At 38.3% G+C, this 25,625-nt stretch overlaps 1 protein-coding gene across 2 annotated transcripts in view; it reads left to right on the forward strand.

Moving 5' to 3' along the window:
- Positions 1 to 25,625, forward strand: part of vps50 (VPS50 EARP/GARPII complex subunit) — a 103,860-nt gene that overhangs the window by 22,119 nt on the left and 56,116 nt on the right. For both annotated transcript variants that reach the window (XM_017424682.3, XM_017424689.3), the window contains exons 6-12: positions 2,802 to 2,872; positions 3,863 to 3,980; positions 4,523 to 4,558; positions 4,997 to 5,079; positions 12,636 to 12,678; positions 14,368 to 14,466; positions 17,905 to 18,045. In XM_017424682.3, the coding sequence (XP_017280171.1) occupies positions 2,802 to 2,872; positions 3,863 to 3,980; positions 4,523 to 4,558; positions 4,997 to 5,079; positions 12,636 to 12,678; positions 14,368 to 14,466; positions 17,905 to 18,045 (591 nt within the window). The remainder of the gene's footprint in view (positions 1 to 2,801; positions 2,873 to 3,862; positions 3,981 to 4,522; positions 4,559 to 4,996; positions 5,080 to 12,635; positions 12,679 to 14,367; positions 14,467 to 17,904; positions 18,046 to 25,625) is intronic.

A 25,625-nucleotide genomic window follows, 5' to 3' on the forward strand; every position in this document is an offset into this window, starting at 1 on the left:
TTTTTTTTTTTGCCTCTTTTGTTTTAAGAGTCGTCTAGCATTTGGGATCACCTTCCATTCAATATAAACTAGAAAAGAGAGCCTGTTAAAAGGTGATTAATGTCTTGTAGATATGTTCAGTTAACCTTCCCGTAACATATGGACATAAAAACACACCAAAACTGAAAGTAATTATTAGTCAGACTCCGCAGCCATGTGACCTAAATGACTTTGAGTTTTACTTTCTGGTGGCTTAAATACAACTAAGTGAGTGAGGCAGAGCCCAAACAGAAGCATCTTTTTAATGTAAAGGCAGGTTGAGTAACAAGGAGGCAGTGCATAGTCAATGTGCTGAAGGGTCACAGAGTGGACCTCTTATGAATACATGAATAATGGAGGCTGGAAAGTCTCCCTTATGACTTGCCATCTTTATAGGTTATTGCAGTCATGTCCATAAGCTGTGACTGTTCAAGCTGGCTGTTAAAAGCTGTCTAACCATACGTTATAGCCCACCACCGCACAGTTATCGTTCCTCCTTCCACACAGGCTAAGCCGATTCAACCAGCTGTCTCTCCGTTTAAGTGTGCCTCCCAGATAGGGCAGACACCTCGAAGCTGTGATGTAACAACACATTGGAGCCTCAGGCAGAAATCGCAGCCCTCATCATGTCGAACGCTCGCGTCTCAGTGGCGGTGTGTTTGTGTGTTTCCACCCGTACGCCTGTGTGTTTGAGTTGTCTTATCCCTTTCCAGTGTGTCTCTCTGCACATATCAGAAGCCCTGAGTGTTTCTGCCTTTTTTATAATGAAATCAGTGTTTTGTTTTGTTTTTAACTGCTGTGTGCCGATAATGGCAGGCACAGTTTGAATGGAGATTGCTCAGCATAATGTGTGTTTGCTTGGAGGGGATTAGTTCCTGTTGGAGACTGAAATAAATGGCTTTTCTTAAGCTAGATTTGCATCAGAGTCTCCTTTTTAATGATTTTAAAAACCAATATCACTGTTTATATGGGTGGAACTAGTCTGCGTTGTTGATATGCGTGTCACCCATTGATTGATTTAAATTCTTGATAATTTAAAAGCTTCTTTTCTGTTTTTTTTGGATAATAAAAAGTTTAATACTTCAGCTGGTAGACCTACCTTAGACGGCTTGCGCACCCTCACTGTGAACCTTTATGTGATAGCAAAGGTTTACACTTATTAATGGCACTACAAACTGAAGACTTGGCTCTGTGCTTGCAGCGTAAGACTCCATCAGCTGGATTCAGTGTATAAAATTATTCTTCAGCTGGACCTGGTAAGTCATGTGGCCAGTTCCCACTTCTTAGCAGACAAGGCCGTCCTTTAAGTTTATTGTAATGCTAAAAGCTGTACCAATGCTGCTGTGGTTCTTAAGTGCATTGTTTTTTAAATCATGCATATGGTGATTGCTGCCTGGATGCAAATGATTTAGTTTTATATGAATGTTTTATTAGTTTATATCCCAGAGGAGGGCAAAGGGGTTAAGTTAACAGGGGACCAGTAACATCTGAAAGGATCCTATATGAATATTTTAGGATTTTAGGCTGTCTGGTGTTAGATGGAACCATTTGGATGCCTGGTGTTTATTTCTGTTTGTTTATTTATTGAGGATTTTTGTTAAGTGATTGTAAGATTATTAATTTTATTGTTATTTATTTCAAGTGATTGTTGAGCTGTTCATCGTCAACATGTTGTACTTTGTCGGAGGACGGTTGCAAGCTGGGTTGATCAGAGATTTATGGGACTGTTAAATGCAAACCCAGACTCATTTGTGGGTCATTTTTGTCGTATGAACTGAAATTAGGGTTTCCAGGGTTAAACGGCGAACAACAATTTGAAATTTGTCAAGATTTAAACAAATGCAACCAAACTCTCTGCAGACTCACCTTTGTGCAGACATAATGTACGTTCAGCTTGGTTGGAGAGATTGCCTGCTTGGAGTGGTCTTCTCTTGGACCAGTGTTCAACCTTGTGGGTGTTTTGCATCACATGATGCTTGTACCTCAGGGGAAAAGTCTTTAATGAAATATTTCTCGAAACTTATCATGATCTTTGTCAGCAGTCAAAGATCATGAGGTGAGATTGGTTTGCCCACAGCTGAAGTGCTGCTTTTACTGTTGTTGTTTTTTTTTTATTACCGTGGAAAATTAATTTCCTCAGACCATATTCTGTTGGCAAAGGATATTTTTTCATCTGACGATGTTATAGGGAATTTATTTTCTTAGAACACTGGGCCTTTTTTATTTTTTATTTTTTTTCACTTTTGAAGGGTTGATATAATGTCGAAAAATAAGATCAAACGACCAACTTCTCGCACCTCAGGCATGACATCTGGCAGCACAAAAGGGACAAGAAATGTCAGCCCAGCGTTGTGTGAGGATGTTCTTGTGCTCAGCAGAGGTCACCGGAGTGGGATAATTGCTGAACTCTTAGAGCAGAGTGCTCATTCATACGCCTTTAAATGTCACAACTCGAAAGAAAGGAAGGGTTTCTCTGCATTTCTGTGTTTTCAACAATATTCTCTTGAACTCTAAGCTCTGAGTTTGGCAATGGAAATTCACCTCTTACCATCACAACATAATTTATCAGCTCACAGCAGACACCTTCACAGAAAAAGATACTTTGATATAGGTGTGGGGAAATGCTGTTTGTATCTGTGCGATGTTTAGGGGTAATGAGGTGCCTTGGAAATGGTATTATTCAAGCCACATCTTGCCTCTATCTAATGACGAATATGAATACATAATGCTGCTTTGTTTTAATGATTGTAATTTGTGTCTCAAGCCATTATCTATGTTCACAGGAGCTGGAGAGAGTGACGGCCTTACAGACCAACCTGCAGCTGGCAGCAGTCATTTGCACTAATGCAAGGAGGTAATGACGTTCTGTAACATGCTACCATCTCTCTGAAATAGTTTCTCAAACAGCTTGTTAAAACTGCGTCTGCATACTAAGTGCTTGTCTCATAACCATGATCATTTCCCTTCATGTAGTCTCAGTCCTGTTGAAATAGATGGTTTTCAGCTCTCTTTGATCGCACAATGGAAGTGGTTCTGAAACGTGGTGAAAGTGTAGTAGAATGGCATTCAGTCCGGCTGCAACCTTGACTCCTAAAAGCATTGAAACCACGCAGCCTGTCAAAAAAAGCCTTCAGTTCCCTCTCAAGCCCTGTCGTATTTTGTAAAGAAATACAAGCCCTATTGTGCTGTTTGGTGTAGGGGAATGAGTCTTTCTTAAGGCATGAGAGGTTTCGTGTTTAAGTCCGAGCCCCCCACTTTTACCATCAGGCTCAAGTGATTGCAACAAAAGGGAGACACAACATATGTTAAAGTTAATAAAAAGGAATTGATTTAATCTGTTGCAACCAAAGTGAAGGTTTCCACTGCGAGATGTGAAAATGAGCCAGATCAGTGTGCATGGGTGAAGAATATCAGTGCAAGATGGAAACAAAATTAACCTAACACACAAAGATGGCAGAGTAACTGAAGAGCCATACTGTCTACCTTGCATTAATTAACCAGCTGTAGAACAGAGAGGTATTTGCCTCAAGATCTTCATCTTTAGACAAGAAAAAAGCTGTTTTTCACATTTGCATTTGGTCACATTGGTAGCTGTTGCAACAATCCAAGCCAGAAATATTTGTTTATTCTTCCTGGGCGTCCGCCAGAGCTACTTTCTCTTATTAAACTAAAATGCCAGATATCTACATATCCTTCTAAACAGTCCTGCTGTAACCCTACTCATGTTGTTTTTCTTGTACAACTCATGGCATGTTTACCTATAAATTGTCTTTATAAAAATGAGTTAAATTAAGAAAAAAAAAAGAAAGGGTACACCTCACATTGGACTTTTTTATTTGGGAAGACAACTACGAGGTGCAAAGGAGGGGTTCACAGAGGCCAGCCTGGGTCTGTTAGCCAATCAGAGGCGACGGCAGCTGCTGACAGGTCTGCTCAAGTCTCTGAGGACCATCAAGACCTTGGTAATGTTATCACTTATTTTTTTAAATATGAAATATTGTACTTTGGATTGCATTTATTTGCAGTACAAGTGGACTTCTAGCTTCTCCAGTGAGAGATAAAATCCACGTTTCAATGCAAACCTTTATATATTTGCATTGAGGCTTTTCTGCATAGATTTTCTAGCTTTGGCTTCACACTAAAAGGGATGTGGATCAAACATGTATGTTTTGGAAACTATTCTTTGAATTACAGGTGCAAAATTGTCAAATTATGATAACTGATTTATTTTTTGTACAGCATTCAATCTATAAAAAAAAACATTTATTGTGTTTTGCTGACATCCATCACTGTTGTTTGGTATAGTCTACTGTACATATAAATATAACCAACTTTAGTTCAAGAGCTGATTCTGTTTGAAATTTTCCCTCAATCACACTACATGTGTAACATATACAGTAATGGCTTTGAAAAGAATCATTGTAGCTCCCAAATATTTCTCTCTTAATAATTATCACATAAGTATTTTATGTTGTATTCATATCCTTTTTCTTTCACCTCTCAGCAAAGAACAGACGTAAGACTCAGCGAGATGCTCGAGGTATTGTAATCCCTAAAAACGCACACGCATACATACGGGAAAAGTTCATAATTGACTCGAAAGGTCAAACATCAGAGAAGATTCGGCGCTAAAAGCGAAACCAACGCTAATAATAGATTCATTGGTAAATGCATATCTGTTGTGAAGGTCAGCTGCAGCGTGCGAAATAAATTCGACAGCTGTACAAGTCTTTATGCCCACCAGGACAAATACGGCTCTGACAACTAGTTTCAGATACTGTAAATGTTGTGCTACATTGGAACACGATGCAAAGAGGACATCAGACATAGCTCACTTTTTTTCCTGCAATGAAACATTTTTTTAAAGTGTAATTTAATCAAATGTCTTATTTAGCCTTTAGTACTTTCCATGAAACTGCTCAGAAAATCTTGTACCTTTTTACAAATGACAAATGACCTCTCTGCTTTCTTCATTTAGGAGGAAGACTATCCAGGTGCAATCCAGCTCTGTCTGGAATGCCAGAAGGCTGCCAGCACGTTCAAACACTACAGCTGCATCAGGTACAGTGTAAACAGATTGATATCGGGATTTAGCCGCGTCCAACGGGAGTCGACTTGGACTCATTTTAACGGCTGGATGGAGAAATTTATGATGGAAATCGGATCTTCCCGAGTTATGTCGGTCTGGAATAATCTGATTTCAGTTCCGCTCAGGTAGAAGACATTTGGACGTTGGTCATCTTTGAAATCGCGTTTACTTTGAAATGCAGATCGAAGAGCGCCAGACGGGTTTTGTTTTTACCCTCTTTTCTCAAGGTTGGAACCTAATCGATCTGTTTGGAGAACTCTCGCTCGGGGTCTGATTCCCTCTTGTTTGGCGCATTGTCGTTTCCTCGTGGCTGCTCTGTTGCTTTGGCTATGATGTCAAGATAGTTTTGAAAAGATTTTCCCATCCGCAGACATTGTTAGTGGGGCATTAGCTTGGAAAAAAAAAGAAAAAAGAAAGAAAATAAGGAATGTACAGCCTGATCAAGGACATTTTTAGTGATTTTCTTGCAGCAATCCTACCTTTTCTTTTAAGATAACATGTTCGGTATGCATCTGGCAGCTTCCAATTTAAGCACATTACTGTTTATCCCCTATTGAGAAAGCATCCAATTACAAGATTTAGAGACTCTGGCAGGCATCCAGTGAGCCATGACGTGCAGATGGTTAAACAGCGATACACGACAGCCAGACAACCTTCGCTGAAGTCACAAGCGACATCTCTGAACATCTGAAAAAGAAGCATTCCTGTCATGCAGTTGTTTTACTGTCCACCCATGACTGTCATAATACTCTACTTTATGAGATAAAATTGAATTTGTATGAAAAAAAAAAGAAAATAACCACTGCTATATCTTTCTTTTTCAGCCAAGCTCTTGGCAGAAATTCTCTAAAAGCATCTGCATACTTATAAAGGAAACCAAAAAAAAAAACATAACAAGATTAATTCTAATTTTTTATCCTTCTAATTTAATGCTGGAAACACTGAAAGTAAAAAAAAAAAAAAAAAATATTGAGTTTTGACACATTTTCAGAAAGCGACTGAAGCATTTATCAGTAGTGGTAAATTTTAATCATTTCATCTTAATAACAGTTATAAAAATACAGCAGGGCCCATTTTAATACAATGCAGTTTGATTGACAACAGCGAAATAGTAATTGATAAGTAAATATTATGCACATGTGATTGCTGTGGTGGGAAATAAATCACCCTGCTGTTTTCTTAAACCACAAGTTGCTGTTGATTAGTAAAGAAAATGCATTTCTTTTCACTGATTAGAATTGTCATTAATAAAGTTGCATGTTCCTGTTGTTGCTCAATAAATGCCTTCAATAAACCAAAAAGATGAAAGCTAGATATACTCACTGTTGAGGAAGCAGCAGTGTTCATTTTTCATTATTCGTCTCTTTTGTTGAAATACTGTGGAGCATCAAAAGCTTCTCTTGGATACTTGATTGGTTTTCCTGCTCCTGTTTGCTGTAGACTACTTAGTTTTATTTTTTTTCCCCCATCCCTGCAGTTGCTCCCCTTCTGCGGCTCTGGGAAACATAAACTGCATCACTGCCAGTGTTGGAAATTTCCCCACAGGTGCCAGATTTAAAACGCCTGTCCGGAGAAGGTTACTCGCCCCCGATGAACCTTTGGCGAAGCCTTAAATTTCGTTGATGCTCACTTCGAAATCCTGCACTCCTACCTGTCAGGAGGACTGTCAGCGTAGAAATAATCACTTTAAAATATGGAGCGGAGCTGTGACTGGAAGATTTCAGCTTTGGGGTTGTCTGTCTGTCTGTCTGCCTGCCTGTCCACCCATTCCTTTTCCCATCAGTGGAATATGCCAGGAATGCCACAGGGGAATGTCTTCATTTTTTTTGGCACTAATGCTCACTTAGATTTACAGATGAACTGAAAGGTCACTTTGACATCTCTGTTTTTCAGCCATAATTTAAAAATGTAAAGACAGATTTATTAAATTTTTAAAATCTTAACTGCATATATTATGTAAGCTGAAGCTTTAGGTTTGTATTTACACTTTCACGACAGCAAAATAAAAAAATATCTTACCTTTTTCACCTTTTACTTTAGTAGTTTTCTAAAACAGACAACTAACAAGCTCAGAAAAGCTAAGTAAAGTGTTCATAAACTGCTTCATCCTCAGAATATCAACTAATGTAAAACATTTTTTTTTTTACCTACAGCACTATACACTTTTGACTTGTTTTATGTTGGAATATATATTTAAGTTTTACAGTTTTTTGACACAAAGATTCAGGATTTTTGTGGCATTTATTCACATTTTTCAAGCTGTACATCATTTTGGTCAAAGTGTCTTGTTTTAAAATGCGCTTCTATACTATTATAGTATTGGACTTTACATTTTTGTTTTTCTGTCTTTGCACATCCACATAATTTCCTGTTATTTTTGTAGCAGTTGTCCTACCGATTGTATGTTTTTAGGTGAGGTTTAGATGATGTTCTGTGTGCTGTCTTACTCTTTTAGTTTTGTTTTTTTAACATGAATGTTCGTACTTTCAAACCTTCATGTATTGCTTACATAGAAAATGTGATGCATTGATTATTTTATTTTATTTGTTTCCCTATTCTCTTTCAAGGTAAGCATCAGTTATGATGGGTCCCTCAATATCCCAAGTAAACCTGCTTAAGTCAGCCATGTTATCTTTTCTAAATGTTTGGATTTACCTGCTTTTTACATGAGCTACTGGAGTAAGGTGTGAGGATACGTCCAGAGTGACCCTAGCTTCTTTTATTTCAGGTGTTTCATGTGAACAAGAAAGTGTTGAGACATTTTGAGTCAGAAATTAAGTGTACATCCACAGTAGGAGAGCACTAATCAAATATTAATGCATTTTTTGTTGACCAGACTTTTTTTCCCCCCCCCCATATTTTGCTGCTGTAATAAGTTATGTCAGCATGAATCAAATGATAAACCCACCTCATGTCTGGTGAATCCTATTTCTTTCTCTCCCAGGGTGTAATTTATAAAACCCTGTGTGGGATCTACCTTGCTGGAAACAAAAGCAAATGATAAACATTTTCCACAAGTGTGAAAAAGAATATGCTTCCCTATATAAATAACTGTCTTTCTGAAAATATTCACATGTTGATGAGGCTGCAGTCTTCAGCTTTACATGTCATTATTCCTTTATGTTTAAAACAATAAAACAAACACATTTATTTCTAAAATAACAGCAAAACTTAGCGTTAAACCAACAAGTAGTTCTTCTAATCTTGGGTATTATTTGAACATGTATGTTTGACATTTATCTGCGATTTTTATGGCCTGGTTTTTGTTTAATTTGGCTTAAATATTATTAGGTCCTATAATGAGGATTTGCATTATTACGTGTTATTGTGCAAAGGTTTTCCTGTTTAATTTAAAGTCCTTGACATGATTTATACATGAAGGTTTAAAAACTCCTCATAAACAAAAGACATACCTAATATAACTAGATCATTAGAAGACATTGAAAACTATGGTTATTTCACTTTTATGTTTGTTATATAAGTTCATAAGTTAGCATTGTTAGGATTTAGAAAGGCAAACTGGACCGGCCTGCCTCATGTTATCAAATTCCTGTAATTTAAAAATAATTTTGTGCTTTATAACTGATCCTTAGTGGTGTGGGCAAGAGAAACGTAATGGTGAGGCATCACAGAAGAAATATTTAACCAATCAAAGTTTGAAAGTCTTGTATGACAAGAATTTAGATTGAATAAACTTTCTTTAGAGAGTTTTTCCAATCTTTGCACAAACAATTTAGTTCCAGAAAACAAATAAAAATAAAGTAAAACAGGAAAAAAAGAAAAAACTTGAAACATGCAAAATAAAAAAAGCCACAGCACTAGTAAAGACCTCGGCTCCGAATATCTGAAGCTCTGTGAAATTTTGCCTGAAGAGGTTCTGCTGGTGAGGCGCGATCCGATTTCTAACATACATCAAAGCCCCTTCAGTGCTGCTCTTTCCCCATCCTGCCTTTTCAGCTTTTTACTACTTCATTACCTTGTCTGCTTTCTTAATTTCCCAATCCCAGTTGCTTATTTTTAGTTTCACCATATTTTACTTTTCGGAGCCCTCAAATTGTCTCAGAGTTTCCTGCCCACCCGCTCAGTAGGGCCGTCTAACACCACTGCAGCAAAAAGGCTGTTCTCACAAAGCGTTAACACCCACGCTCTCTAAAACACGATACATTCATGTCTGTTCATTGAGTCAGCAAATCAATGGGAAAGGCTTGCAGATTTCTGCGTGACCCTGTTCAATTCCCGTGGTCGCTGCAGGGAACTGAGTGTTAATTAGCCTTTTCTTCTCATATGTTATTTATACATTCTTTCTGATCATAGAGGGGGGGCTGGTGTGTAGGGAGGAGCTGCATCTGTACACGCAAGCATTCACACTGAACTCTGGGACTAAGGGTCGTGCATTAAACAGGAGCCAGAGAGATTAGAAGGTGACCTCAGTTATTAGCTTCAAGTTGACCTCCAGGAGCTAAAACCTAAAGATTGCTTTGGAGGAGTTAGGTGCCCTGGATATTGCTTGAGAATATCTACAAGAACGATATTGATTTAGTCTGCTTCTCCTCATGTTAGGACAGCACAATGTAAGTCATCTTTTTTGGTGGTAGTAAGTGTAGTTAGGAATTTTAGTGAGAAAAAAAAACTACATCTCACCTGCTTTTTCTGTGCTTTATAGCTTAAACTGTAGAGGCTTCGTTCAAAGATAACAATCAAAGCGCTATGTCAGTTCAGAAGTGAAATCTATTTTCTTTAATGTGTGTATTTTGGTTTATTCATTTGTTGTTGGCCACTTTGCGTCCTGTTAATTCCAAGCTGTTAGTGTTCATCTCTCTTTCGTGTCTGTTGAACTAGATCCCGTCCCCCCTCCAAGGGTCTTTTGTAGCCGTTCTGTTTGTGGTTTAGTTCCAGTCCCCCTACTGAACTGCAGAGTTGGGACCAACTAAAATGATCTGTACTGAACAGGAGGCCATTTATTCTCTTGGCCTTAGCTCCTCTGGTGTATCGCCATATTCTGGTTGCCAGGAGTGTAAGCCCCTGCTTTGCGCTCTCCTGGGCCTTTCCTGTGAACATTCGGATGCATTTCCTCAGTAGCCTGGACCTGAAATTGATCGATTCACTCCTATGTGGTTGAGCCAGCTTTCTAGCTTCTCTGTGTATTTTCTTTGTTTTGGCTGGCTTAGTTTTCGCTTGAGGGTACTGGCTTTCTCCTATTGTTGCTGGGAACTTTTGGTGCAGTTTGTTAGCAGTGGTAATTAGGGGTAGTACTCATGGTTAGTACGGACTTCTTAACTCTAACTTGACTCCATTTTGCTGTAAGATTGTAGCTCATTTGGCAGCTGTCTGTTGGCTAACAGCTTACAATACTTTGTATATGTTAACTTTTCAACTATTCTGAACTATTCTTTAAGATTCTAAACACTTCCACATGGAGGTAGCTACAAAAGGGTAATTGTCTCTTATTTTGTTTCCCATTTTTTGCAAACTCCACATGGGATTCATTCTACCATCTCTCAGTTTCTCTCATCGTCACAACTCTCTATCCACCAGCTGAAGCCAAGATGCTTTAACGGTTTGTTAAGGACTCTTTTTTTTTTTCTGTTTTTCTTTGGGCATCTGCAGACTCACAAGGCATAACATAAGAGCAAGCTGACCTGATGAAAACCACAAGCAGAGCTGGGACGGAGGCAGGAAACAGTGGAACAGAGGGCCATTATTAATGCTGGATGGGGGAGTCACAAGGGAACTGACTTAGTGCCTTGGGATCTGCAAAACAGTCGACATTTCTGTTGTTACTTCTTGACTTTTTTGTTAGGATGAGGCAAAATCTGAGCTACCGCCGAGGACTCATTGGCATTTTATGTCTTGGATAGTTTTATGCTTGCTTATAGGCTTTTCACTGTAAGTAAACTGTAAAACTGTGTAATTAACATGAAACGGTTCGAATACAACCATTATATTAGATGAGTTTCAGCAAAAAAAGAGAGATCCAACTGCAACTCCCAGACTGAGAATAATTTCAAAGGTGTTGGCAAGAATTTAGATTTAAAGAATAAATGGTGTCAGGCAGTGCGAGGGGAGTTGAAGAGCAGTGAAGGTATTAGCCAGGTTAAACAGCTTTCTAAGGAAAAGGATATTGGAGAATTCGAGAATGTTCTGGCAGGGAAATGGAGGTGAAGAGTGAGGAGACGGGCCAAAAGACTTGGATGCCTGCTGTAGATGCAGGAAAAAGCTTCGGTTAAGCTGAACATGAATTCTGGCGATCTGGACTGAATGGTAAGCATAGCGAAAATACTGTGGGGGGGTAAAAATCTAACAATAAACAGGACTAGAAATAAATGGTAGCGTTTGCTTTCGTCACGGGAGAGTTAACAGCCTGGTGAAGTGGGAAGCCTGTGGTGATAAACTGATGTAATGGAGTTGAGGCGTGCTCGACACATACGCATTCATTTTGTGCATTTATATACCTGCTTTAATAAGGTCAGGGTTGTAGGCTATCAGAGCTGTCACACGGTGTGAGGCAGGTGCCTTCTGAACACGTCGCCAGTCCATCACAGGGCTAACACAAAGTGAACAACCAAGCAAAATGACCAGTTCACCTAACATGAGTGACAGGAGAACTGGGAGGAAGGCCACGAATCCAAAGCAAACTAACGGCGGCACAGGAAGAACAAGCGGTCTCGACTCGGAAAGGCCTGAGCCAATATTTAAACTGTGACCTTCCTGCTGCTTGGCAACAGCGTAAACCACCACCGGTTTTGCGTTCTTGATTTGGTTTTTGAGATCATTTTGGACGTGTTTAGCACATTTAAGGCGTACAAATGTATTTTCAGAAAGCTGGAAAAGGGTTCCTTTTTGTTTCAGAAAGCCAGGATTTGTGTTGGGGTGCTGTGGCTCGCAACCCCTTTGCTAAAGTGAAAAATTGAGCGCAGCTGCATACACAAGATTTAACCCCATTCTTCCTGCCACTTCTTCTCCAGAAGCCCATTTCAAAGCAAAAGGTAGCAACAGAAAAAAAAAGAGCAAACGGGTATGATGTGAAGATATCAGTGTTGGAAATCATTCCTTTTTACAGCTGTGCCCCTGAACTCGTGTCCATAAAAACCCCCAAACAGGAGCAGTGATGAGTTGGAGCCTCGTTGAACCCTGATGTAAATCTGAGCAGCTTTTAATGAATGCGGCGCACGTCTGCCCGGCTTTTAATTTAAAGGCCCAAGGACCTAACAGCACATCTAAACAGCTCTTGATCAGGACAGCTGACTGATTATCTGAACAGTGTGAGTAATCAGGGTGCTCGTGTAAGGAACATTATCTCACATATAGATATTTTTTCGGTGTGCATTTTAATATGGTTATTGGATTTTTTCCTCTGCATGTCTCAGTGTTGGAAAACCATACCAGTCTGGAGTCCCAGAACATGATCGGCGTTTTCTGTTTTGACATTTATTCAACAACTGATAAACAATGAATGAAAATGACTGTCAGCTGATGCTACAATCGCCGCCAAATCAGTAATTATTATTTTTTTCCTTTCATTCAACAGTGAACTGAACTCTAAACTACAAGACACTCTTGAGCAGATAGAGGTATGTGCTTTCCTGCTTTATCTCTAATTCCATTATCTTGTAGCGATATCAGTGTAGACACTTTTTAGCGGTGTGTAATATCTTGTTCTTGTCCTGTGTATTTGCCTTTTGAAAAAGGCAAATTTTACTCCGTTTTGACATTTTGATAGTTCAGCTCTGTTATACGGGGTTCTGTGAGTTATTGACACGATCAGAAAGTCAATATTGTGAGCGAGCAAGCACAGTAAATTATATTTGTTTCATCTCCAGTCTCGATGCTTGTGATAAATGATAATGGAGAAGCAATTATACCTGCACCACTGCTGCTGTGCTCCAGTAGAATAATTAGGTACAGTTTTGTCTGCACACGGGAGGGACGCGTTCATGTATGCACATGATACCAAGCCACTTGCAAAGGTTGGTTGTTTACCTATCATCTTGAACCTGTGAGCAAGCAATGCAAAAACCTGTAAACCACTTGAATAAAGCACAGTCCATTCTCTAGCACATAGAGTTCTCCTGGGTTGATTCCAGTTCTTGTACTCAGCCATTTTGAAAGGAATATTTGTTTGTTTATTTATGTTAAGCTGCTTAACACTGACCTCTAAATTATTTAAGCATAAAAGGCACCAAAACCCAAAGGATGGACCGGTCGGTGTTGTAAACAATTAACTTGGTATAGAATCAATGTAAAACTATATTTTCAGCCACTTTATTGCTGGGAGTCGGGGATTGTTTGTTTTTCATTAATTTTGCCATCCATTTGTCCAGTTTCCTCTGTTTTTTTTTTCTTTTTTTCATTTAAGCACACACTGGACATTATGCCTGGATATGCTGTTCTTTCTGCAAAAAAATCACCTTGTTGGTGGGGGAAAAAAACTGTTTTACGCCTCTAAAAATGTCCTACCTTTGTCATTCTTGATATATGCAACTAAAAAACATTAACTCAATTTGTGCTTTTGTGACAGGCTGCTAGAAACAAAGTGTGTAAAAACACAACAAAAATTCGTCTTCTTTTAGGGTGTCTGTTGCGTGTTGTCACAACACTGTTTCATCAGTTGAGTTTAGGGAGGCATCTGTTTTATTTCTGTACAATTGTACAAGAACTGGACTGAAATAGAGCAAATAGAGCTCATCTACAAAGCTTTAAAATAACTTCATAAAGCCTGGAGTCCTACAGGTTTGCTTAAGACTTTAAAAGATTACAAGATTGCAAATTATGTAAGGGCTAGGGGGTTGGCTCATGATGTTTGCATAGCACTGCAAATATACATATATTTTACATCTAATTATCCAACAGTGTTCGAATTTAGTTAATTGTATTTCTTACCAACTTATTATAGTATGCTTAGTGCGTCAGCTGCAGTCTTTGCTTCAGTTGCAGCTTTACATAAAAGGCTTAAGGAAATGTTTGATGATGCACGACATTTAGCTTAATCTGTCAAAGCCGACACACATCCCTTTACTTATTAATTTCTGACAAAACTCATCCTACCTTCTTTGCCCTTCTTTAATCGTTTGGTTTTATACTTAGTAGTATATTCGCCTACATCCACATCCAGCTACCTGCCCTTGGCCAGAAAGCTTTACATCTGCACATCTGTTTTTATCTTGATCCCTGCTCTTAATGTTGATAATCCCTCTCTTTCTTCCCTTCTTCCTTTGCCCTCTTTTTTTCTTTCTTTGTCATCTATCTATTTCTGGCTCCAGGAACAGCTTGATGTCGCCCTGTCAAAGACTTGTAAGCACTTTGATATTTTGCACTACACCAAGGTCCAGCGGGCCTACTCGCTCCTCGGCAAAACACAGGTCAGTGCTTTGACTACATGTCCTTGGGAATGTCTAAATATAGCTGAATGTGATGCCTCGCTTTTTGTCTTCACTTGCTGCTCGAGTCCTGTGCTCTGACTTTCTCTCTCTGAATAATGACTGCACTTTATATAAAACAGTGTGACAGTTTTGTAAAATCACGCACTCCTATATAATTATTTTCTGTCATTTTATTTTAATTGGCCTTCTAATTAAGTCATATTACTTGATTCCTTCATAATGTTTTAGCAGTTAAACTGGAACAATTACAAATTTGTAAAAGAAAGTTTGGTTAAACTGCAGAAAAACATATTTTAGTAATTTGCAATTAGTCAAATGTTTCTTTTTCCATTAGCATCACCAAAACATGTATTTTTCTTGTCAGCAGTTTGTGTAAAATGACATAAAAACTACTAGCACATTTTTTTTCCCTCCTATAAAACTTACTTGAGATGAAATATGGACAAAATGATCCATAACTGGTTGAACAATTGATTAAAGTTGATTTCTTTTGAAATACCCCCATTGTTGCCATGTTTGTGTTCACATTTTTTGAAGCAATTTTTTAAATAAATTAACTAAGATCATGTTCAGAAAGTTTTCATGTAGATTTTGCAAAAGAGGAATGTTTTCATGGCTCAAATCTACATTTGCTAAAGGCTGCTTGAACCCCATTTTTATTCAGTCTTGCAGCTCGTGTGCTCTCTGCAGAGACGTATCAGTCAGCCACATCGCAGGTGAACTGTTGCCCCAGGCAGAAGTTTTCATTCTCTAAGTGCTTCTGTAATTATCATATACTTTTAGCACTGTTAACCCTGTCACAATAAAGCATTAACATTGTAATTGCAGTTATTTGAGCTATTCTTGATCATGTCTGCATAATCTAGGTAATTGTCCATATTCCATAAAGTCAGCCTTTTTTTTTTCTTCTTTACTTTCTTCAGTTCATTTTCAACAAGTATCTGTTATTCTTTGTGACAAGTAGTGCAATGCTGACTTTGTGCCATAAATATAAACTGAGAATGGCCTCGAAACAGTTGATCACAATTTATTTTTTTTAATCAGAATTGTTAGATAAGTTTTTAAATCTGTAACAGCCCCGGGCACGCTGGTATGTTTTTGCTCTAAACAGGACATTTTTTGTCGTCAACTAAAAAAATATTTTTGGCTCTTTGAATGAACACGACCACGAAGCATCCATGTCATCGTGTTTGATTCCAGCACATCTTTTTTTGCTGTCAATTAACTGTCAGGCAAAACCTATTTCTCTAAATATTGCCATGAAAATGTCAGAAAAACAAAGTTAGATGGATGGATTGATGGATAGATAGATGGATGGATGCATAAACAACATTTTGGTATTTGACTTTTTAGAATTGGAGTTCATGCCCCTGTTTAAGTGGTTTATAGATAATAAACTATAGATATTATAATAATATACTAATAATGCACAAAAGATTTATATTTATTAGCCTTTTTAAAATCCAGTTGATTATTAAGAAGATCAAATTCTGACATAATAGATATTTATTTTTTCTAGAGTTGCAGAATATTTAAAGAAAAAAAGGAAAAATGCCTGAAACAGCTGAAAGATACATTTTTCTTCTTATTTAATTAAAATGACACACCTTGCAGGTACATTGACTTTATGCAAAGAGACTGACAGGCAAATACACGATCAGGTGTCAAAAAAAGCATCCCTGAGCTGAAGTAGAAATCTGAAAGAAAGGACAAACGGTGGAGCGACGACGATGTCCGTGACGGATGAAACGGTTCGTTTTTTGCGTTTCAACTTAACTCATCAATTCGTAGCACGATACCGGCGGAAATTCGGTCGTGTTTTACAGATGTTAATAAATATTCAAACAAGCTGGGACGGCTAAAAAAGCACCTTGTAATAGAAGCAAAACCTGTCAAAAACATTCGTAAAATCCCATCAGTGGACAGAAGTATTTGAGCTCGAGTTTACTGGAAATGAGTTCCAACAATTTTCATGAATTATTATTTTGCTGTTGTGACATGCTGTTGTGACATGCAGAGATAAAGGCAGATAAATGAAAATGGAGCACTAAAAAGTTTTTTTAGTGTCAGATAGTTTAGTAATCACCACTACATATCATCATAGTAACCTGTGATGAAAACAACTTGCAGAGTTTGCTTGATTAAAAAAATTAACACATGTACGCAAGGTGTGTTGTAGAAATATAATTTTGATTGTTCTTACAAAGACAAAAACACTTTCGTGCATTAATATTTAAAGGGTCTTGTTGAAAATTTTTGCTTATATCTGAAGACGGTAGGAATAAAAATGTCTAGTTAGGTAATGTTTTGAATACATTAAAGTTATTAGTATTTTCTAGAGATTTTTTCTGTATACATGGTTCTCATGTAATGGCTAAAGTTACTCCAACTGTGACAAATAATACTAGCGGCTCAAAGCTTTTAGGCCAGGTACAATTACACATAAATGTTGCTTCAATTTAAAATGACTTTCTGTCCATGCAGAGTTAAGGATTGTGGGTATTCATCTAGAGTGATTTACACAAGGACGTTCAAAAAACTAACACTGACCAATATTCATCCTATGAATTCCTTCCATTTGTATAGGTTGAAGGCTTATTTGTTGAAAGCCAGTTAAAGCCAATAGGAAGGCCAAAAAACACAGATTTCATCACAAAAAGCATAAAAACTGAGAAAAAGAAGCACTGCAAAAACACGAAAAACATCTGCAATAAATGAACAATCTTACTTCACAGGAAATGTATAATTTCCTGTGAGTGTGTGTCTGTATAGATTAGAATAAAACTCACTTTCTTATAAAGTAATCAGTGGATATACACCTACAACCAATAACCAGCCAACACAGTTCAAGATGGCCACCATGGCTAATTGATCATAGCAGTGACAAAAATGGTTATAACTCAGTCAGTCTTACAGATATTGAGCTAAAGTTTGCTGTGGTAGTAGCTGAGAACACATACTGCAAGCACTAACAGATCCAACCACTGAGAGCTTTGTGTCGAACTTTGGTTTGCAAGGCTGCGACAATATGTATTCCTTCGAGCAATTCTACTTTCAATATTTTAGCATTTAGATTCACTCTACCCAACAGCACATTTTTGCTGCTTTTGCCTACTGTTTTTGTCACAGGTATGCAAAGCTAAAAGACAAACAACAGCTCCCCAACACCAAACAAGAATAACCTACACCTGAGTTTGTTCCAGATGTATTTATTTATTTTTTTTGCTTCCAATAACAGCGAAGCAGACGCAGAATCATATTCTAGCCTTTACTGTGCAACACGCCTGAGGTTATTTCAAAACATCAGGTGTGCGGTTTGTGTTTCCACGAAGTTCAGTTTACAGTTTTGCCTCAAACTGAGCGAGCGGGATCTCGATGTTGCAGTTTTCATAACAGTTTGTTTTACTCTCTCGGCAGACTGCTATGGATCAGCTGCACATGCACTTCACCCAGGCCATCCACAACACGGTGTTCCAAGTCGTGCTGGGATATGTCGAGCTGTGCGCCGGGAATGCCGACACCAAGTTCCAGAAGATGCAGTATAAAGACCTCTGCACGGTAAGGAGATGACAGCGGCGAGCGCTATGTTCATGTGTTTGAATCCTATTTATCTGACGCTCAGCCTTCCCGTTAGCAGTTGAGCAGATTGCTGTAGGGCAAGATTGACTGCGAACGCCAGGCATTTTTAGGTCAGTCTTAGGCAAACCTAAATATCTACGCAGTGCTGTGATAAAATAATGTGAAAGTGTTATACCCAAACACACACCCGAGCTCCCATTTCCACTCGCAGCACATCCCCTCAACATTTGTTATACCTCACAGCCAAACCTAAAGTGCCTTATTTCATGATGGGGGAATTCTTCAGAGTGCCATCGCAGGGTGAAATGAAGGAGGAGAGGAGAGCATGAAGAGAGTGATTGAGGGCATTGTAGCCCTTCACCAGATAATTAATCTTGCTCACTAAACAGAACAAATGCACTGCAGCAGAGGCACTTTTTGACTGGCCCCACACGTCTCAGTTCTCCCTCTGTTTTTTTGCCCTCCAAAAAAATCTAAATAACTCTCATTTGCATGCCCAGCAAGCCGTAACTTGGCCAATGCATCACAAAAGTTGTCACGAGTGAGTATTAATCCAACCCCCAGAGTGGAAGGGTGCATATATAGAGGTAAATGTTATCCTTGCATGAATGTACTCTACCGTGACCTTTTAAGCTTTATTTTTGGCATTGGTGTTTGACAGCAAAGCATTTGCCAGGGGCGTTACCAACTGTGCTGCTGTCAGTAATGGCCTGTCCTTTACCTCTTACCTTTGTATTACCTCTCCTCACCATCACCCTTCATCTGTTCCTCTATTTATGCATATTTTCCCGTCCTGCTGTTACGATCTGGCCTTAAAGAAAATTGTTTTTGTCTGTTTGTCAAGAGCTTCAGAGACTGCTATTGGTTGTTTAGTTTTTTTCCTTTTTCACTTGCATTTCTTCAACTAATATGATGTATTCTGAGTTTTTCTTGCCTTTTCTTTTTGAAAGCTGTGCCCTTTCCTCTCTCCTTTTTTCCTCTCCTGTCCCTGTCTGCCTTGGTAGCTGTGTCACAGATCTGAGTAATGGTGCGCATGAAGCTGTGCACTAGTTACAGATGGATCCCAGTGTTTACTCGTGTTTGATAGATTCCCTGTCAGCAGGACAGCGCGTTGCCTGGATGAATCCACTCACGTAACAACTAAACACACTTGTGTACGCCGGTCACCGAACGTCTCAGGACTGCGAGAATGTTCTGTTTCAGTCTCAGCTGTGTGATGATGATGAATAGGGCAGCACATCCAAACAAAATGGGCACGTGGACACTGACACATAGTTCCTCTGTACCAGTGAGAGCCTTTTCAGCCTTTCTGCAACGAGTATTATGGCAAAGCAAGGACTATTTCATTTATTGTGACCTCTTTGTGGTAGATTATTTACTTAAAGCAGCAAAATATAACAACGTATCACAAACAGATGTGACATCAGCGTGTGGAGTTTTGCATCGTACTTGAAATGCCCTTCTTTGTCCCTGTGTGAGGTTGTTTTTGATTTTCATTCATAAACCGACTTGGTTGGTTTCCAAGTTTGTTTGTTTTTTATCTCATAAAAACACTAGTGATAAATTAAATAAAAGTTAAAAGTTTGTCATTCAGAAAGTGGAATAATTTGCTCTGTATCTATGGAGTTAGATTTGTTTCACAATTATTCAATCAAAAAAAAATCATGTCAAACAAAAAAAGGAGTACTCAGGGTCTGTCGCTTCAGTCAGCGTTAACCAATAGGGAGACGTCTTACATCGCTCGTCCTTAATCCCCGCCCAGAATGTTCATGTAAGCTTCCCCAAAGCAAATAAAGTTGTATAAGCAAGAAAACGACTTCAACCAAAAAAAAAATCGACTCAACCAAAAAAAAGAGTTTCAAACAAAAAATTAGTGACTTCAATCAAAAAAAAAAAAAATCTTTAAATAAATTTTTGTTTTGTAAAAAAATATTTTTATGGTTAAAAAGTTTTTAAGATGTTTTTTTGTTTGACATTATTATTTTTTTGATTGAATACTACTTTTTTTTGTTTGACATGATTTTTTTTTGATTGAATACTCCTTTTTTTGTTTGACATGAATTTTTTTTTTGATTGAATAATTGTGAAACAAATCTAACTCCATATGTAGCTACACACTGAAGCCACATTCTTGTGTGGAGCTGCACTGCAGTGGATGAAAAGTTGTCTCTCACTGGTCTGCAGCTGTTGGAGACGAGCTGGAAAATAGGCAAAATTCAGTTGCAGTGTCACTGAATTCTGAGTATTTAAGACCAGCGAGCCATGCCGCCATGTTTTATGGAGCCAATTTTTGAAAATTAACGCTTATTTTCATGTGCACGACATGCAAAACTGCATTCTTAGCCAAGCTCATTATTTTGTTGCCCAACTTGGCCCATATCATACCCACCTCAGCCCACTTTGTAGCGACCTTGACAGCCAGCCCCACAGTTTATGATTTAATCTAATGATGAACACTTTTAAAATGAAGACGGACAGATTTGGACCCATTCAAAACACATCTGTTGCCCTCTTGAGACAGGTTGAAGGCACCTGGGACAAGATCACGAAGGGTTTGAGAACAGATGAAGACAGCTGAGACGATTCTGTTACTATTTTTGAGAGAATTTGTCACACAGATGTTTTAGACATGTTGAGAAGCTACGAACCTGCAAGCATTCGCAACTCAAGCAAAAAAATCGAGAACTCCAGCAAATGTTACGAGACGTTCTGAAGACTCTTTCGCCAACGAGTCCTTAGCAGTGGCAGCCCAGTGAGACGCTGGCGTAACTGAGTGTATGGAGCTGTGGTGAAAGGCAGTAAAAACTTAAGTGTTTTCCCTGGGTTAATAAAGAATAAGAAATTGTTCCAGCCACGTAACTTCCCCCGGAACTCCCTCTTGGTTATATGTTTTAAAAATTCAGTGGAAACGGGAGCATTGAGAAAGGTCAGTTCTGACTGAGAAAGGGTCTTATTAATTTTACAACAGCATCTCATTATTAGGTAGTCTACCTTTTTATCAATCCTTTGGCCTGACTTTCTTTTTTTTCCTGTTTTTTTTTTGGATAAAGTTTGGATAGTTCACTTAAAAAAAAAAATCATAGGAGAGAAGGGGCTGGAGAAGCTTTATTAGACTAGTGTGCTGTTGAAAGGTCTACTGATGATGAAATATCCAGTAAACCGTATACCGATCGGTTTCACCGTCTCCTGCTCAGTATTGACAGAACCCGACCTTCAGAGCTCTGCTGTGTCATATCCTGCGTTTTATGAGGCTGGCTGCGGAATGGTAATGAAATGCATATTAATGCTGCAGCTATTTATCAGTTGTTTTTAATATTTTTCCCAAGATGATTGTTTCAGACGATTATAATCATCAGGTGAGGGTTTTCAATTTATCTGATTGTTTTCTCTGTAGTTGTTGAGCTGATGTGTGCACATTTTCAGGGATTCGGTGCTCTAAAACCCACGGAAAGCTGCTGAAGTATAGCAATCGCTGCTGATTGATGCGACTCAGCTAATTTGGCTCAGGTGTGGAAATATCATTCAGATCAGGATCTCGAAATGGAAGTGGTGAGAACAAATTATATCAAGACAAGATTGGAAATAAAAAAAGCTGTTCATTGAAAGTTACCATCACAAACAGAGAACCAGCAGGTGTAATAATAATGTCTTATTGTATATAATAAAGTGTGTAAAGCTGGAAACCAGTGTTTCCAGTTCAGATATGCATTAGTAGGACAGTGTGCTTTGAAATGTAAAGCTAATCTTTTATCAGTGCTGCAAACACTTCATGCATTTGCCTAAACTCAAGACAATTCATTCAAAATCAAATTTCCTGTCTTCATCAATGCGTTGTATGATTAATATTAACAAACAACACAATGAGCACTTGCTGGGTTGTCATTAAATATTATTAAGACATGTCTAAAAATAAAATAAGAAAACACGACAACAGAAGGCTGAAATCATGCTAATTGTACCCTCGACTTGTAAAACAATCACAATGAGATGCAAGAACTGAGGGCTGGGCGTCCGCCGGGATCACACTCATTTTCACATCCTGCTATTTTTGGATCCGCCGCGTCACACTGTTGGACTCGGGGGTTTACAGTTGTCACTCCAGCCTAGTAAGTGGTGATAATGCGCCAATTTGTCACCTGTCTATTAAAAAGACAAGAAGAAGAAGAAAAAAATTTGGTTAAAGGAATTTCTCACCAGGGGTTTGACTCAGTTTTTGCATTCTTTCGGTCCTGAGTGATAAATTATCCAAATGTGAATGACAGCTTATCTCCTCCTTACAACAAGTTGTTTTTCTTCCTCTGCTTGTGTGGTTTTAACTCGTGTAATTTTATTTATTTTTTTGTCAGTGTGGGTGTTTGGTATCAGCTTCAAAATGGGAATTTTATCTTCACACTTTTTTTTTTTTTTCTTTTTGTCCACATGGTCACAGAAATCGGGGCTGCACACTTTCATTTGCCGAAGGACCTGGCAGACCGTAGTGAACAGGAAAGGAGGATAGTGTTTATGTCTAGCACACACGGAACAGTGAACACTTTCCGTCCGCACTGCCTTTGCTTCATTGAATAAAAGGAGCAGCCCTTGCACCATAAAATTCTCGTCAACATCCAAACAATCCTGTGCCACTTTGACTTCCCTGTTATAAAACACACACTCCTCTATAATTTTCTTTCTGCTTCTGCCTTGTCTTGACAGACTCGCTGATTCTGGTGGAGAAACGTGCATTTTCATGGCTTCATTGCGGATCGTTGTGCAGTTCTACCCTCCATTTTGCATAATTTTAGATTAAAAATTGAGGCCCACAATTACCGTAAATTACAGCAAAACAAGAATCTGGGAAAGGTACTAATGCTTTGTTGTTAAAACTGTACCCCAGCTGCATGGAAGATCATAACGAATGGCGGAGCAGATCGACAATTGAGCAGTCAAAATACATATCTAAGAAAATAAAAAAAGTTAAATAAGCATGGAGTCTTTGAAGTTTTAGGTGCTGCTGATTGAAAAGCATGTTACGCCGCAAAACTCATACTTCCAAACCTACTTCCTGCACCTCTCATTACTGCACCTCTCATTACTGCACGTGTTGAAAAGAATGAGTTTTATTTCAACTCCTGTCAACAATACATTTAATTTTCTACTATTTACAGCAGTGAGAATAAAACTGATAGGTCCCACTTATATCTTTCGGCACATACATCAAGTGCACTCGTGCACAAAGGGGACAGAGGTGTGTGGTCGTAGCTCAGGTTACCTCGTCTCATTAAGCCTGACTGAAGACCTTTAACCCACACACTCAAACACCTGTCACCCCGGCAGCTTGGCAACACGTTCCCGTGATCAGCCGGGCTGGGGGAGAACAAGGGATGTCGGTGTAAGACAGGGCTTCTGTGAACTGGCTCATTACCTTCGCCAGGCATACTTGGAATTTTAGCATCTGCATTCATTTGTTTAGTTTCTAAGCTTTTGTAGTCTCTGATATTTCTATATTGGCAGAAATAAATTACAACTGTAACGTTACTGACCTCATAACTTATACAAAGCTAATACATATAGAGTAATATTTCTCTAACAAAGCAGGAGCTGAGGCAGAGGAGGGCTTTCAGTGCTGTATTTTTCTTCTCTTTTTTGTTTACTTGTAAGATTGTTCAACGCCTAACAAGCTGAATCACATAAAATATGTTGAAGTGGAGCACAGGCAGAGGAAAAAATCTGCACAATTCTAATGTGGATTGTGAAAAATGGCAATATCCTTTACAGAGGATACACTCTCTGAGTGCCTATTTAGTTATTATACAAGCACTCTCTGTTAGACTTTATATAGAATACTAATTTCCCGAACCTGCTTTGTTTTGTTCGGAGTCATGGACGAGATGCAGGGTTACACTCAGGGCAGGTCAGCAGTTCATCACAGGGCCAAACAGAGACACACGGATCTACAGCTACTATAAAACTCTTGAATAAGTTTAAATGAATTTAACTCATGAGCATTAAGAAAAGGAAATTCATCATCACACCCAGTTTTCAGTCACTGTGAACCTGTAGAAAGCCATATTTTTTTCACCTTGTTCCCCTCGGGTATATTTGGAAAAGGGGCTACAGCCAGATGCTGTAAAAGTGTACTTTTAGATACATTTATTAGCATTTTGAAAATTTGTATTTCAGTGGGAAAATAGTTAGAATCCGCATCCTGTGCTAGGATGGCATATCTTGAATTTTGAATTCTTGCAGGTGGAGTCTGATCCTTTCACTATAGCTGAGTGTTGTAGGGTTTTCCCCACTTGTTCCTGGTTTGACAGAAATTTGTAACATTTGCATTTGTAATTAGAAGGCGTTTTGCTGGTTCATGCTGAATTTCATGTTTTGTTTCAGCAAGGGTTTGTCTCAGACCTGTTTGTGTTAAAGTCTGTGTCAACCAACTGCATTGACCTCTTTAGCTAACTGGAGATAACTAGAAGGAAGTCCCTTTTTGCCTGTTGTGATTGTGGTTAGAAATATTTCAATTTTAAGTGAATAATGTCCTTTAGAACATGGCAAATGGTTTGTTTCATCATGGAAATATCTCTACTCTTACATGGTAAATATGATCAAAACTCTGCCAAAAAATCTAAATAAAAAGTATTTTTTCAATGTTTTCCAATTGGTGTTTTTATAAAATGCTAACACTCCACATATTGTGTGAATATGTAATTTAGTAGCTTTGCTGCTCTCCGTTTACCTGAGTTTAAGTTTACTCAGCTTTAGGAGAAAAAGAAATCAACTAATTCTTAATCATGTTATTCATACGACAAATTAAGTTGAGTTTAGTTAATTCTGTAACTGTTGGTCACCTTGGTAAACAAATTGCTGAGGTCATATTTTTGTAAGCGTAATGGTTTACTGTGAAATGTTTGTTTGCAAATGAGTTGCCAGCATTTTTGTTGTCAAAATCAGGGAGAGAAAATTAGGTAATTATGTTCATCAGACATAATCAAAAAGTTTCAGTTTGGGTTCTTTATCCTCTTTAATACTTCCCTTGAATATTTTTAAAGTTCATTTTTGGTTGCATTTATATGAGCATGCAGCAGTGAAAATGAACTTACCTTTATAATTATTATAATCAGAAGTATTAAATCAAAGTATTTAAATTGTGCTTTTTGTCTAATTTAATTCTAAAAGTCAACTTAATGCTCTGTGGCAGGGATGTTTTTGCTCCTGAAAGAACATTCCTAATAGCCTTGGAAAGCAGATTTGTAATGACCATAATGTCCGATGGCAGCCATTACACGATCGTTTCTTTCCAAGTGCTTCCAGTCGTTAATCTACTTCAGATGTTTTTCTGAGAAAAGTTCTGTTAAGAGATTATCCTGGCTGGCACTGGTTTGTCAGTCATAATTTCTAGAGAATGCCAGATTTAAAAGAAATAACAGCTTGCAAGTGTGGGATGTTGCTCGGGTTAGTTTTTGCACAGTGAGGATGTATTTTGAACCCAGTTGTTTTTCACTGTGTAGTCATCACTGTGTCGGTCTTGCAGCCTGTAATTGCAGTGTGTCTGCAAGCGGCGTAGTTTAGAAAAAAAAAAAGGT

Source organism: Kryptolebias marmoratus, linkage group LG5 (genome assembly GCF_001649575.2).
Source record: "Kryptolebias marmoratus isolate JLee-2015 linkage group LG5, ASM164957v2, whole genome shotgun sequence".
Taxonomy (NCBI): Eukaryota; Metazoa; Chordata; class Actinopteri; order Cyprinodontiformes; family Rivulidae; genus Kryptolebias; species Kryptolebias marmoratus.